Genomic DNA, 16,345 nt, shown 5'->3' on the forward strand with positions numbered 1-16,345 from the left:
CCTGTCCATTGCCTCTCTCTCTGTCTCTGTTTGCAAACTCACCTTGCCAGCTCAAGGTCATGGTGGCAGTGATGCGTTAAACATTTGCAGTGTGTCTCTGTTTTTTTTTTTTTCATTACATTTTGTACATTCTGTACTCCTCAGCAGGGAGAGGCAGGGCAGCATCAAGAGACAGGGTGTGTTGGGGACAGGAGCTGGTCTCCACATGCAATGTATAGGGATTAACATATCACATTACCAGTACAATGTGCACTGCACACATTGTCCTATAGCACACAACCTTTTCTCGATGTAATGTTAGAAAAGCTAGATAGACAGCTATATCCTTTAGTAGGGAGACTTAAGAGTGTTGTGATGTGATGTGGAGATGTGACAGTTAGCCCACAGCAATTATTCAGTCTGAACCACCAGCTAGGACTGGCTGTCCAGTCCCCGGATCATCGAGTGAGGTCGACCACAGCTGCCTGTCTCCCCCCAGAACCGCAGAGGTAGAGTAGTGCCCAGGAAATGTCTCTGCATTTCAAATGAGGGGTATATTTGCATATTGGCTTATGATGATGATGAGGATGATGATGATGATGATGATGATGATGATGCTGATGATAATAATGATGATGATGACAATGATGATGATATCTGTTATCTTCTGGTATATCTTAGCTCAGTATTACCAATGCTATTTATCCTGGTCCCTGACACCGCAAGTTTCCTTTTGTTTTTAAAACGGTGACAGAGACACAGTATGTGTCATTGGAATGTTGCTTTGTGTTCAGCAGTTTGACCAATGTCCTTCCTGTCTGCAGGCTGCCTTAGCAGAGCACTGCATCAGCACGCTAATCAAATCATGTAGTCCTCCTCACTGGCCTGGGCACCCCACACCAGAGCCAAGCAGACAATTAAAGACAGTCCTCTGAGGTGTCAGTGATGAAACCACCTCCCAGGGGAACAAATGGAATAAACGAACTCCCGCTGTGCTGATAATTAACACAGGGCTGTGACACAGACAGCTCTGTACAACTGACTGGATCTCATTCCACCTCTGAAGTCTGTTCTGGTCCAGCCATGTGCAAAAGGAGTGACAAGTAAGCCTCCTGTAGTATATATGGGGCTCACCCAGGTAAAAAGTAAACTTTATCCAGTGTAACTCACAATGCTTATGGTATAAATTAATAATCATTCAGCTATACTTTCACACAGAGTGGGGGTACTCAATTTTGACTAGAGGGCAGGGCCAGTGTTATATGCTGAATCTGTATGCCTTTCCCTTACTGGGATTAGTGAGTGCAAGGACTTGTGAATGCCACTTTCAATTCCCACAACATGTTTTTTTTGGAACTGTGTGAGATTTCCTTTCCTCTGCATTATTATCTGAGCTGGTCCCTGGCCATTCTGTGCTGTTTCCCATGATTCAAACTGCACTGCTGTCACAGTGCAGAGTAAGAAGAAATCCATTTATTATCACAATCAGCCCTGCTATCAGGAGCATGTTTCTGAGACATCTGGGTATGTTCACTCAAACACAGCCAGTTAGGCCTGAGAGTCACTGTCCTGTGCTATGTCTGCTCCTAATGTGTGGAGTAACAAGCCAGTGTGTACATTTCATTCCTGACAGCATACAGCACTGCATCTTCTCTCTCTCTCTCTTGCTTCCTTGTGTCTGTCTTTCTCTGTATCCCCTCTCTTTCCTCCATCTTCCTTTATCCCTGTTACTCTCTTTTGCCAAGATGGCCTCTGTCCTCCCTCTACCTCACACTCACTCCTCCAAGCAAGACCAGTCGCGCACCGAACTGATCATGCTCGGTGACCAGCTAGGCATGTGGTAATTGTACAGGCATGCCTGTCATGTGAAAAGTGTACCAGTTCCCTCCTAAGGAGCATCACAGCAATCAAGAAAGCATAGTGGACACTGTATCATACACAGGAAGAGCGCATGTTTCAATCCAATATACATTTTTAATATAACCCTGAACCCTTTGGTTCAGTGTGTTGGTGGAATGGTTTTGTCTCTGGTTGGATATTGCTAGAGTGCTAGAGGGCCTCCGGCCTGATCTTCCTTTTCCTCCTCCTCAGTACACCTCGGCGCTGACTTACGACGGAGTGATGGTGATGGCAGAGGCCTTCCGCAACCTTCGGAGACAGAAGGTGGATATCTCTCGCAGAGGCAACGCAGGAGACTGCCTGGCCAATCCAGCAGCTCCCTGGAACCAGGGCATTGACATGGAGCGCACACTCAAACAGGTGAAGGAGCAGCCATGGATGGGGGAATGAAAGGGGGGGGGGATTTGGGGGGGTGATTACGAGGGCCGGACAGTGGAATGCTATGGGAAGTGAGGAGGTGGGGGACCAGTAAAGGAGGCAGCAGGACAGGGAACGGAGGAGCAGCTGAGACTTCTCAACCACTGAATCACTTTAATCTACCATCAAGGCTGAAGTATGACGTTGAATGCTGACATTTATAGATGCATCTGTGTAGATGCATAGTGACTTGTGAGAAAGAAATAAGGGAAGCAATATTAGTTGTCCTGAACCTGATTTTGGTTATTAATTTAGTTGATAAAGGATCACTCACCAGTGGCTTAATCCTTTTGCCTTGATTGTGCTTGATGTTTTAGTATCAAAGAACCTTTTTTTACATTCTGTACCATTCTACATTAACTTTTAATTATATAAAAGAGATTGGATTACATGAAATAATTTTGACTTTAAAACAGATATTATAGATTGGTTATTAGATTGGTTTTTAACTTAAAGACATTTTTTTCATTTATAACTAAATGATTTGTGTGAAATGTACAAAGATAATGATAGTTGCAAGTAATTAAAAAAGAATTAGCTGCTAATGGGTGGTCCTTGTTTGAAATGTGTTTTTTAAATGTGTAAATGTTGTGAAGGTGCGACTCCAAGGTCTAACAGGGAATGTACAGTTTGACCACTATGGACGTCGAGTCAACTACACGATGGATGTGTTTGAGCTGAAAAACAATGGACCACGAAGGGTAAGCTACCTGTCTCCATGCATGCATATGGAATGTCTCTTGTGTCTTTTTTTACCAGCATCTGCTGAGAGAATAACTCTGTACTGTCTATGATGTGTCTGTTTTCCTGTTCATGGAGTGCATTGTTGTTGCTATTACTATGCTGGTTGTAGGTAAGTTATATGTGCTAAAACTAGGACTTAATGTAAGTGTAAATTTTAGATATAATTGCACTACTGCATTGTTTGCTTGCTTAATGCTGATTGGATGTTCTTACTATTGAGGGCATATTGCATAGACTATTTGTATTAGAAGTATTTTACAGAATTTACACTCCTGGATATTTCCAGTTGTATCAGCTTAAGACACCCAAGGGGATAATTGCTCAACATCAATTTGATCCTGCAACCCTCAGGTCACAAACTATGTTGCCAAAATTTTACACTACCTTCATGCTCATTGTAGCTCTCTGGAGGAAACATGTCTGCAAATCAAGTAGACATCCAGAAAGGAGTTATGTGAAACTTTATCATTAATTTTTTGGTGGAAGCATATTATTTCACCCTTGGTAGATATGTTTTTTCAATAATTAATTTATTGAATACCAATTGGCCATGACCAAGTTAGTCTCACATTCTGTATTGTGATGTAAGACTGATCTGCCTGATGGCTATGGTTTTCGAGAACAGTAAAACCGTATGTACTGTTCAATGGTGTTTGCTCAGGCTCAAATATTCTTGCTGTTTAGTATGGATTCTGCTGAACATACTCTGTCAGTTTCAGGTGTCAGAGCAGGTTGCACGTACAGCCACAGTAACCACAAGTTTGTGCCCACCCTGCTGTGTAACAGTGCAGGGCCTTGAGCTGTAGGTTATGTGGATAGGCCAGGGCATCTTTAATTGAAGTTGAGAAGAGGCAGTAATGGTGTGTGTGTGTGTGTGTGTGTGCGTGTGTGTGTGTGTGTGTGAGAGAGAGAGAGAGAGAGAGAGAGAGACTCCATCGATCAGCAGGCAGAGCAGTCTTGACTCCCTGCAACACCTCCTTGCGTTCAGCGGGGTCCCGTCAGGACAGGCATTGCGTTCCCCAAGAGCATCAATCACCCACTGCTCTGCGGCATACAAACCAGAGAGACATTGCTTCCTCCCCTTGGCTTACCCTCAGACTCTAGCCAGAGGTCCCTAACATCCTCTGCCTCACACACATGCCCCCCCTCTCTCTCTGTGTCTCTCTCTCTCACTTCACAAACACACACACACACACACACACACACACTATGTGCCAAACTATACACACTCCTATTTCTTCTTCCTAAATGATTTTTGACTTATACCTCAGCATTAAGATGCTAATTACATTAGAATATCTTTTATCTCCAGATCGGTTACTGGAATGATGCTGACAAGCTGGTCTTGATCCAAAATGAAGTATTGCTTCCCAATGAAACTTCAGGCATGGAGAACAGGACAGTTGTTGTCACCACAATAATGGTAAGCTTTCTACAAGCTCTCTCTCTCTCAATAACCTCACAGGGCTTCGCTGTCTGAGTTCAGCAGGTCACTGGTGATGTGAGTGTTTCTTGTTTGAATTTGAATGATATATGAGACATGAGCACTATGTCCATTGTACACAGAGGGGAGGGACATTAATTTTATGCATTTGTTTGTTTATCTATGACTGAAACATGACATTTTTAGCTAACAATTGTGGTTGAGTAGCATGTTCATGGGTAGAAATGCAATGATAGACACAGTGATTGAACCTGACACATCCTGATTACAAGCCTGGTGTTCTAACCCCTATGCCACACAACTGCATCCAGCCATCTTCTCTGGAAACCATACTTAACCCATTATAGGAAGGAAAGGCCTATGCTGTACATTTTACAGAAGTATTCAGAATCAACTTTTCAGAATCAACACAAAGATAGAGTCAAATCGCAGTGGACAAGGGAGGGTTTTGCCTCGAAGTTTAGAGGCAAATGGTACATCCTGAGTGTTTTTTCCTTGGTTTCTTTGGGAGGTATTCTGTTTTGTCTTGTTGTTGTTGTTGTTTTCTGAATTGTCCTATCATGAAAAATCTGAATGAAATAACAGAAGGGTTATGCCATCAGGGAGACTGGCCATTTGTTGCATGGTGTTGAAAATGACCCTGTGTCCCTTTAATTTGAGTGGAAAAATAGAACGCCCATGGAGTTACACTACAGTAGAATCCTCCTCTTTTCAGCCCCTGGTGAAGAACCCCTTTTTCAGAAACTGAGCGAGAAACGGACAGAGCCTCAGGATGTGCCCCTCCCTATGGAGGGCGTTGTGAGCGCGGGTTTCCGCACACCTGCAGCCAGCCACACAGGTCCAGCCCCGCAGGGAGTGCTGCAGAGATGGACTGTGCCCGCGAGAGCGCCCCCCTCAGGCCGATGAGGGGATCGGACCTCTGCTGTGCGTGCTTGGCAGTTTCCATAGCCACATGGACAACTGTCCTCTCAATATGGAGCTTTTCCCAGGATGTTTTTCTCCTCTGCTTTACATTTGATTATGTTATGATTGTTTTTGCAGTACGTTGATATGAAATGCTGGAATAGAACCATGAGAGTAAATTGTCGCCATTGGCTGGTGTGAGGTGGACTGTAAGCATGCATGAACTGTACACTTTGGCATGTCAAATTTAGGATTTTATCAATGTAGCTAATTAATTGTCATAAAAAGGATTGATTAGGATTCTATTATTGAAATCATTAACATAAGTTAAGGTCAGACAGACATATTCACCTCTGAAATAGCATGCAATCTCCTCGATTTCACAAACTTCACAGAACAAGACCAACATCAGTATTAAAGTGAGACCTTAACAAAGAAAAACCTTTCACATGTTCAGTGACTATGAAACTGAAGAGGTCTCATTACGATAATATGTTTATCTACTGAAGTACAATTCTGTAAGGTTTCTACTGAATACAGTGTTACTTAGCAGTACTTGGCAAAGTGTTGTACTTGTAACATTCTAAAATGCTGTGCCAAATTTTCTGATCTACTACAACCTCTTGTGCCCGACTGCTTCAGCATAAGTACACTGTCTGTTTATAATAGCTACAAGGACACATTTACAGCCTTGATCATTTTTATTGTGAGTATATATATCTGTTGACTACCCATCTAGTTACAGCAGCTGATTTAGATGTTTTGGCTAGTGATTTTAGTTTGTTTCTTAGCTGGGATGCGATTGCAGGAAAACGCAGAGCTCTCCATTGGATTATTTTGTATTACACCTATGGAATGCTCCTTTCTGTTCACTGTTTAATAAAACAAAATTTCACCATCACAACTTGGGCCAGCTGCAGAGTGAGCAAACAGTACACTGTAGCTCCTGATCCAAGCTTTCGTAGTATCAGTTTGTTTTAGTACAGCGATCCTCATGTACTTACAGATAGTGTTCATTTTCATGTCACCATTTTAACATTGATATATCTGGCAGGCAACGTCTGGCTAGACCAGTTAATTAGTTAGCTTGTGGTTGCTTGATTATATCACATTTTTTGGGGGGAAAGGTGAATTTTCAGAGGTTATGTACTATATCAGACGATACCAAGTGAACTATACTCTTGATCCATACTGAGGCACAATGAACCTTGATTTAGTATAAATCAAGTACAGAAGTGTAAATTACCATTAAGGTATGTTTGTATGTATTCAATACAGAAAGTGAAAAGCAGTAATGGAAGCCTAAAGTAACTCAGCGGGCCACACACAATATCTGCACACACAATATCGGCCAGACCAAATTTGTTAACCCCTGAGTTACACCATATGAAACAGCACTATGTGATGATGGTTGTACACTGCAAGTGCATCTCTCATTTGAGTCTCATTGAATTTGATGTTTTGGAAGGAGAGCACCTCAAGTGAGAATGAACTTGAGGCATGGATGACACTGGCGTCCAATTTCAGAGGCTGTTTAAGCTTTTAAAAATGGCTCTTTTGCCCTAGGTGTTTCATCTTATCAGGCTGTTTTTTTTTTCTTTTTTCAGCACCGTGGGGTATGTTTTTTGGCTTTCAATATATTAGTTTTACAACAATCAATTAAATAACCATTAATTAATCAATTAAAAATTACTAAAACCTACAATTACTACAATTACTACAAACCTGGGTAGAAGAAAAATAATATCACATAATGGACAGAAAAAATAAAGAAAGACTTTTTCAGATTCAATTCCAGCTGCAGAGGTTTGGTGACATCACAGCTGATTCTGAGTGTAAACCTGGGCTTGGTGATTACACAATGAACTCCTGCCTTCAGGACAGTCTGGCCAGGTATTTCCAAAGTGTAGTATTTGAAGTGAAGATACAGTGCTACATGTTGTTCCCTCAAAAGTGAAAACAGTAGTGAAAATTTATATTATGTTTTGTATTAACTTCACTCCAATACCTCTACAAACCCCTACTACATTAACCTCAGTGCAAAATAAGTGTAATAACGCTTGATGTTTTAGGAAATTACAGACCATTAGGAAAAGTATTAAAAGGAATATTGGTGGTAAAATTCTTATTTATAAAGTAAATTATAGAGAAGCTCTGTCAGACTATTGATATCTTAGTAAATTCAGAAAGAAAACGGAAGTCTAAGAGTGTCAAAGTCTTGCATTTGCCTGTGTTTGACCCCTGATATTTGAAACTATTAAAATAAAAAACAAACTATTATTGTAATTTCTTGTTCTGTTTTTCAGTTCAGCATCAAATAAGGTCCATACATTGTGTTTTTACATTAAGTGTTATGAATGAGAGGTTTTGTATTTAAAAAAATATGTAAAAAAAGGCATACATCCACTTTTTTTTCTTTTCATGAATGTTGAATTAGCAGTCTCAAGTATGCAGCCATGGGCAACTAAAGGCCACATCTGCTGAGCCTTGGCCATGATGATTCATTTCCCCACAGAAACATGCTATTTCAAAAGCTTTTGTCAGAACATGAATGAATATTATACTATACAAATATAATAATTTAGTTTCCTTTGTGAAGGAAAGACTTCACATTGTCGGTCAAAGATTCGAATAGTACCATTGCATTGGCAAAGCACAGCTTTACCCAAATATAGCAGATTTACGCACATTTTAATGGAGAGCACCAAGGCAACGGATTCCAAACAGATTTCCCTACAGCATTCATGCAGTCAGTCAAACAAAATGCAGCTTTGATTCATGCCCTGTATAACCTCTGCGCTCCTCTTATTCTTATTTTGACTACATAGCTATGGATGTCACTTGGACAATGGCCAAGCTGTAAACGCAATGTAACCTTGCAGACGTTATGTTTTTGCAGGGCACCGCATGTACTTGTGCTGTGTAATCACGAAATAAGCGTGTGTGCAAATGCCTGTGTGTGAACGTGTGTGACTCTGCGTGTGTCACTCCGAATTTCCTGTCAGGGCTTTGCAGACCTTTGTGACTGGAAGCGACTGATTTAGTAATTGCCGCAGAAGCGTCGCGTTGTGGAACCCTGCAGAGCCCTGTTCTTGCTGTCTCTCCCAGGCCGCATGACGCATCTGATAGCTCGGCCCGCAGTTTCCACAGACAGGAGGGGAGAGAGATGTCAAACTGCACTGTCACCAAGCTTTTCTTTATATACTTAGCATTAACAATTTTTTTTTTTTTTTTTTTTTTAAAAAAGCACATTGGCTGCATTAATCTATCGCCCTGCTGGGTAATTAACATGGAAAATAGAAAATTGTATTTTTGACTGTGCGGCGGCGTTAATCCTCCGGTTACTTTTGGCAGCTGCTGTGAAATGACTTTGTGAATAGAACTGGCTTTTGCTATCATTGCTCAGCAGCATGAGCAGACTGGAATTACTGTCACTTCCCCCTTCGCGTCCCCTGTCATACAAATGCACTGAAAATGTGGCTGTACATTTCCCAGTGTGTTTTTGTTGTCATTATTGTTGTTGTTCAGTTTTCATTACTTTCTATATGAAAAATACATGTTAAAGTTGGAAATGTTCACCGTGCCATTTTTTTTTTACAAAGGAAAGTAATGTATAATTTTCATTATTTCAATAATTCAATAAATGTAAAACAATGTTTGACCGCTTGAATGTATTTGAGGTCTACCTTTTTAGAAGGAAAAACAGAAAATGTACCATACTTGTGTATGTAAGTATACGTATGTATGTACATCTGTATATGATATATATACTGTCATTTACAAAAATGAATTACATATCTGTATGGTTGCTCTTATGTTAACTGTCCAGCACGTAACTTGAAGGCCCCTGAGGTCCCTTGGTTCCATACAGGCATAACATATGTGACGGTCGCCTGCGTGTACTTCCTGAAAACATTAATAAATTCCAAAGGAATTCCACTGGCAAGTCCGTTGTAAAAGTCACAGTTCTAATTTGGCTGTGAGTGATTGTGTTCCTCGATGCCAAAGGTCTTGTGTAACCCATGACATCGAAAGCATCTCAGCTGGCCTATGAGTTCTTTCACCCAGTGCTCTCATGCACTAGCATTCTTACAGTGTTCTTATAATGTCGTGCCAAGGTGTTCAGTGTCAGTGGAATGTTGTGCAGACATTTTGTGTTGCGTGGGCAGTGTCTGGCAGGAGAATAAAGTATGTACACAGTATGAACAAATGTATTTATCTGAAAGCACCATTTCACCTTTTGAAACCTGTTACTTTTTTACTTTTGTATGGCACCCATTTAAATATTTAACCTTTTAAGTGGTATTGTTTACTGTCAGGTTGGCTGCAAATTATTTCTGTCACCTAGAGTGAGATATTTTAGCTTGTTTTTGTCTGTCTTGGTTTGTTATTGTGCCTACTGTTCCTTCACTGTATGTTACCATCTACTCAGACATGAAGTCATAACAAATATTTCATTAAACCACTTCCAATACTGCGCTTGGAGGTTGCTTCAATTTTGGGGCTGGCTGATTCAAATATTTTTCTAAATATCAGCCAGTATTTCTAATGTGACAGAGGGCTGCATATGGACAGTCTGGTGAGATTGTACTCTATCTCACATTTTTTATAGAGATCAGGTCTGCATGTAATCATAAGGTTAATCATAAGGTTTACAGCGAATGTTTGTTTACCCAATCTGATATGATATGAAAGCACCTTTAAAGGTTTTAGTGGATGTGTTTTTATGGATATATGTTGGAAATGTTTAAAGGGGGGTTCCCATGCTGTTAGCTTTTTCATAAAATAAGCAAACAGCAAACGTCATACAAAAGAAGGTCATAATGCTGAAAAGCCAAGTGCCTGTGATGTTTGTTTGCTTTCTGGTTTGATTTGGCTTTTAATATTTCCTGAATTGGGGAGTATTGCGATTTCAAATGAATATTTGACGTCTACAAATCAAATCCACTTTTATGGGAAGATCATTTAATGTAAACACCCTGTAGTACCTGATGGCAGGTACTAGTACAGTTGTTTTTAACCCCACTCATAATCAATTTCAGACTCATATCAGCCTCTCCCTCTCATTGCATGGAGATAGAAGTGTAACTGGATGGTCTCAAAGTATATTAAACATTTATGTTTGTCTTCTGATGTGCTTCAGTCAGTCAAGACCTTGATGTTCAGTTTTCTTTTTTTTCTCTCCCACTGAATTTTCTGTTGGCTCTACATAGAAATACTTCTGTTGATTAGGTGGCATTGCCCAGAATAACATATAGCATAATAATAATAAAAATAATATGATGTGATACTAATATGAATGCTATAGCATGTAATAATTAGAATGAAGCAGGATTGTAAGTAAAATGAGGTATGATCCCTCATTGTATGTATCGTAACATTTGTTCTTAACATTGTCTTGATGCTCTCTGAGAATATTCTCTGTATGTTATTTGTTAGAAATGGTGTCTCGTGCTCCTGTGGTCAAGTGTTGCAGGTGAGGCCTTTGATGGTTTGATTCCCATTTTTTGCCCGTCTGGTTATTTCAGGAAGGGCCATATGTCATGCTAAAGAAGAACTGGGAGATGTTCGAGGGGAACGACCAGTACGAGGGCTACTGTGTGGACCTGGCGTCCGAGATCGCCAAGCACATCGGCATCAAGTACAAGATCTCGATTGTACCTGATGGCAAATATGGAGCCAGGGACCCAGAGACCAAGATCTGGAATGGGATGGTCGGGGAGCTGGTTTATGGGGTAAGAAATGGTCGGGGAACTGGTTTACGGGAGTAATGAAAAGCGTCTTCAGGAAAAATGATAGCCACATAAGTTTTACTTGCTGTAATTACTTTTCAAATGAGAGTATTTTTTCTAAGATATTAGTTGTTTGCAGAGTTTGCAGAGATACTATTAGGTGGGGTGGTGACAGGGCAGGGATTAGGAAGAGGTATGCCTATTGTGATTGTGGACAAATGTTAGGGACAAAAGACACACCACTCACCATACTTATTTCAAAGAAGGCTTAGAGAGGAGCTTGGCTTCTTGCACTGTTCCTATAGACTATGGCTAAGCACTTTCCTGTCAGCACTTTACAGCCTAAGACCTCCCTTATTGACCATTCACCCGGTGACAACACTTCTGAAGGCACGTTTCATAAAAATGTTCCTTACAGCTTTCAGGCAATGATGCATTTTAATGCATATGCAGCCGGACTGTCATCCTCGAAATTTATGCTGAGGATGGGAAAGTTGTATTTCTTTTTTTAAGTGCTGGCCTGTTATTATTAAAGTTTAATTTCTTTCTTGGATTAATTTTGATCTTCCAAGAGCTGAGGCGAGGAGAGAAATGTTGCTAAGTCGCTAACAAGTAATCTAGTTTGTGGATTTACAGCAGAGCTATACAAGCTCCCAGACTTCCAAGGCTGTATCCAATTTTCGTCTTGTGCAGTAAGCATATTTTCCAGAATTTATGATTTCATTTCCACTTAAAATTCTTTGCTTTGAATTAAGCCTCTTGGATTAAAGTGCCTTGGTTTTAAATTTGAGCATGCAAAGTCATGTTCAATCACAAAATGCTAAGATATAGGTTGAATAAAAGTGAATATTTACTTTACTCTCCCCTTTTGTCTTCCATGATTAGCATGCAGGTCCTGTTATGGGTCTCTCTGGATGGTGATAGTGAAGAGAAAGCATAGATTTTTACAAGATATTCAAATCCCTGTGTTTCATCAACATTAAAGAAACATAAGCTTTGTCAGCTTGTTGTCAAATTGTTGTTAAGATTGAACATATTCAAATCAGGGGTGCTTTTATTTCCATATACCTTCCAATGCAGTTTGCATCACACCTTCCTCACCCCCCCTTGCCTCCATCATTCCAATTTCTGCCTGTGGAGGAGGATGCAGTGGCTGGCCTCACAATTTAGTTCACTTTTTTCCTCTTCAGCGGAGGTCCCTTCAGTCAAACCCAAAGCCCCCATCATTGTATGCAACCAATTATCAAAACCATGTTTTCTGTCACAACATACAAGTGATTTTCCAGGACCCTGGTAGAATTGTCTTAAGTTAAGTTTAACTTGCGTTTGGTCGTATTTTGACTTTTTTTAATAGAATAATAGAAACAGAAAGGTCCCTCATGGTGTTCTGGAGCTAAAAGTGAAAATTAAATATGTTGCCTTTTTCCTCCATACCCCCCACCCCCCTCCAGAAAGCAGAGATCGCTGTGGCACCTCTAACTATCACCCTGGTGAGAGAGGAGGTCATCGACTTCTCCAAGCCCTTCATGAGCCTGGGCATCTCCATCATGATAAAGAAGCCACAGAAGTCCAAGCCCGGCGTCTTCTCCTTCCTGGACCCGCTGGCTTACGAGATCTGGATGTGCATCGTGTTTGCCTACATCGGCGTGAGCGTGGTGCTGTTCCTGGTCAGTCGCTTCAGCCCATACGAGTGGCACACCGAGGAGCCGGAGGAGGGCACAGACGGGCAGCCCAGCGACCAGCCACCTAACGAGTTTGGGATCTTCAACAGCCTCTGGTTTTCTCTGGGGGCCTTCATGCAGCAGGGATGTGACATCTCCCCAAGGTAAGTTTCAGTTTGGTTTCTGCTTTGTGATCAAACACAGATATTTCATTTTGCATTTATGTAAGAACAATATACAGTATTCTGTTTTTACTTAAATAATGGTTAGGTGAAATAAACCATGCATCCTATATACATTACACTGCACAATTCATACGCACCATGCAATGTCTCAACCATGTACTGCATACCATGTGCCTTATGTATATCACATATTGTATGTACATTGTGTACTTTATATACATCTTATAAAATGTATTGTCATTATGCAATATACGCATACATTTTAACCAAACATCTAACTGAACATGTATGAGTTGCTGTGTTAGAGTGGGTCTTTTTAGAGGTATGCTCTCTCATATTTCTTCATATCACATTTTCTAGTCAGCAGTTTTACTGCATATACATTTCATATGCACCACGAGTGGAAAATCAAGCTTCACCACATTACACAGCCTGAGAGTTTTATTTATTGATGACCTCAGAATGCACGTTTACTGAATAATTAATGGCGATCAAGGTCATCGCTGCAGCAAGTCAGAAAGAAACTGCCAGGGAGTTTCTGAATTTTAAATTGACATTGAGCTCTGCTCTGGGAGAACACTCTCAATGCATTCTGGGAGATTACATCTCAGAATGAGCCTTGCACATTAAGGCCCTCCTGATAAGTCATCAACAAAGTGGACAATGGTTTTCAACGTGCATCTTAATAATATATGTCAGCTGGTTGTCCGTGACCACCCTTCGCAGAGCAATGTTCATGGTGAGCTGTTGCATAGCTGTCTTTGTGCTTTCTCATGCGTCTGCGTGAACGCTGTGATGCCGTCCTCTTCAAACTCATGTCACTGCTGTGATACTGCGTACTGTGTTTTGAAAGATGTGGGCAGTCATCATGCACACTGCTTTTCTGATCCAGCGTTTCTTCTGGAGAGGACTGAGTGGTCAGGAGTCTAAGGGTCCATTGTACCCATTACACAGCCTGGAGCGGTTAGTGCACATTCACACCTGTCCCTCAGTTCAGACATCATTCTGTCTTTCCAGATAATTCCCCATTTGTTTTAATGTCGACGGCTATGTTTTATCACTTTCTGAAGATCCAGCATTAGGCAACTCTCTGCTGTGACACACAGCTTCCATCTTTTATAGTAGCAGCATGCCTTTCCTGTTAGAGCTCTAACAACTCTCAGTTCCTTGAGGAAAAATAGCAACTATATTTTTCAGCCTCCCAGATAAGTGGTCACTCAAATGGCACGACAAGGAGAACAAAGGAACAAAAAAACATCTGCTCAAGGACTGCAAGGTACTTAGAATATAATCAAAATAATAGTGCCGCTCAGTACTGGTCTATAGCTTCCCCACACAGGGGCTATAGCGGACCTATGATTTTGATTAAACCTAAGTTGACATTTCCATTTAGGATTTCATATATACGGAGCCTCATACATATATACATGTATAGAAATGATAAGGACCCATCCAGCACACAGCATTCAGTGAATTATGCCTAGGTTTCAGTTTCATGTAAAAATGTTGTGTGTTGACTGGGAAGCGCATCGTCTCACCTTTGTTATTGTTAAGTACCCAGCCAGCGTTAGACCTGCTCTCAAACTACTGCTAAGACATTGTAGCAGCATTATGATGTTAATGCAATCTCATGGTTATGTTGTGAAAACATTACGTCCAGGTTGGGTTGCCTGTGTGAGAGCCATCTTATTCCTGAGGACCCTGATGTAAACATGAAGAACCCTTACAGAAATGTAATGCGGAACTACTGAAAATTGGCCTGCACTAAAGTAAACTGGACATTCCTGTAAGTTGTAACTGGGAAGTAACGGTTAGCACATATCTCTGCCCACCTGGTAAATGCATTCAGGTCCTGCTAGCTGGCTGTGGCCCTCTGGAGAAGAGTGACTGCTGTCACATTGCATGCATAATGAGTCCATAGACACAGTATTGCCATAAGAGTCAGAAAGTCCTACTCATCGAGTTTGGTTTTATTTTGCCTGGTCTTTATCTTTGTGTGGAACAGGCATTCACACAGTCCACATAAGCCATGGGCAACTTCAGTCCTCCAGGGACACATTGTCTGTTTGCTTATCTGAAGTCATCACTTGGAACATGGGTTAACTTGCTCTAGTACTTCCCTTACTAACCTAAACAATAAACTTGCAGGATTCCAGCACTCAGGACCTGAAGTTGCCCAACCCTGGTCCACAGTCTTGAGGGTCAGCCAATGTCCTGGGGGGCTGCAGCCCAGTGATGTTTTCAAGCTCTTTTAAAACCACCTCAGAAAGAGGAGGAGGCCTTACAGTAATTCAGTCAAAATTTTCACCATTTGGTTCATCTGCTCAGGTGGAATGGAAGGTCCTCCAGGACCAGGGCTGAAGATACTTGACCAGTCTGTTCTACGGTAAAACCCTTAAGTCAATGTGTAGATGTCTATAATTGATCATATACTCATCTTTGATAATAAGCGATCAGTTTGTTTAGCTCTTGAATACTATTGTGTTAGGGATGTTCTGTAGATGGGGTAAACTGGCAGTGGAACATGTGCTGTCCCTCTGCAGTTTACTTTCACATACTGTGACTGTCATCATGACATAATAAACGTTGTGCCTCACTAGTCATTATCAAAGTCAATGATAGGAAAGAAACAAGGATGATGATTATTTAGTCCCTATGACTCAGAGGCCTCCCTGATTTGAGGGGTAACTTGCTGTAGACCCCTTTTCAGAGTACTCAGGCGAGTGAAGAGTACCCCTGTTTAGGGGGTAAAGAGTACTTTGGTCAGAAGGAGTAAAACCAACCCTAGTCTGGAGGGTTGAAGAGTATCCTGGTCAGAAATATGAAGAATGCTGTAATCAGGGGGGTGAGGAGTACCATGGTTGGGAGCGGTAATGGGCACCCTAGTCAGTAGGAGCTAAGAGTACCTTTGTCAGGAGAGATGAAAGGTACTCTATCTAGCAGGGTGCAAAGTACCCTGCCATTCAGTGTCATTTGTAATAATGACATATTGACGGTGATGCAGCAGTATTCTCTTAAAGGAGCCTGGTTCTGGCTTAGGTTGTCTTTGATCAATTGCTATTAGGAGTGTCCATCATAGCGGAGCTGACGCTCCGGTCCATTCAAGTAAATTCAGACACCTGAAGGACCCAGAACATTTCACTTTAATTTGTTTTTAAGTGTTCTCAAGATCGGTGGATGCAGTAACCCTCTACCCCTCCAACTTGCAAATTAGCATTTATATTTCAGCACCATGGATTGTTCCAATTTGCCCCTCAAAATGTTCTCTTAGGAATTCTATGCTAAATGTAATACATATATACTGTTATATATAAGACGCATTACAGTGTAACTAATAATGCATCACAAGTGAAGTTAAAACTGGTGAGGAGAGGTTAAACT

At 41.1% G+C, this 16,345-nt stretch overlaps 1 protein-coding gene across 6 annotated transcripts in view; it reads left to right on the forward strand.

Moving 5' to 3' along the window:
• LOC118775591 (glutamate receptor 4-like) overlaps window positions 1-16,345 on the forward strand; it is a 71,188-nt gene that overhangs the window by 39,068 nt on the left and 15,775 nt on the right. For 5 of the 6 annotated variants that reach the window (XM_036525578.1, XM_036525571.1, XM_036525577.1 and 2 more), the window contains exons 7-11: window positions 2,071-2,238; window positions 2,892-2,996; window positions 4,352-4,462; window positions 10,915-11,121; window positions 12,570-12,943. In XM_036525578.1, coding sequence (XP_036381471.1) covers window positions 2,071-2,238; window positions 2,892-2,996; window positions 4,352-4,462; window positions 10,915-11,121; window positions 12,570-12,943 — 965 coding nt within the window. Of the gene's footprint in view, window positions 1-2,070; window positions 2,239-2,891; window positions 2,997-4,351; window positions 4,463-5,198; window positions 5,360-10,914; window positions 11,122-12,569; window positions 12,944-16,345 lie in introns of those variants that run through there. The other variant, XM_036525574.1, reaches the window with a different exon arrangement.

The sequence above is a fragment of the Megalops cyprinoides genome, chromosome 3 (genome assembly GCF_013368585.1).
Source record: "Megalops cyprinoides isolate fMegCyp1 chromosome 3, fMegCyp1.pri, whole genome shotgun sequence".
NCBI classification, from domain to species: domain Eukaryota; kingdom Metazoa; phylum Chordata; class Actinopteri; order Elopiformes; family Megalopidae; genus Megalops; species Megalops cyprinoides.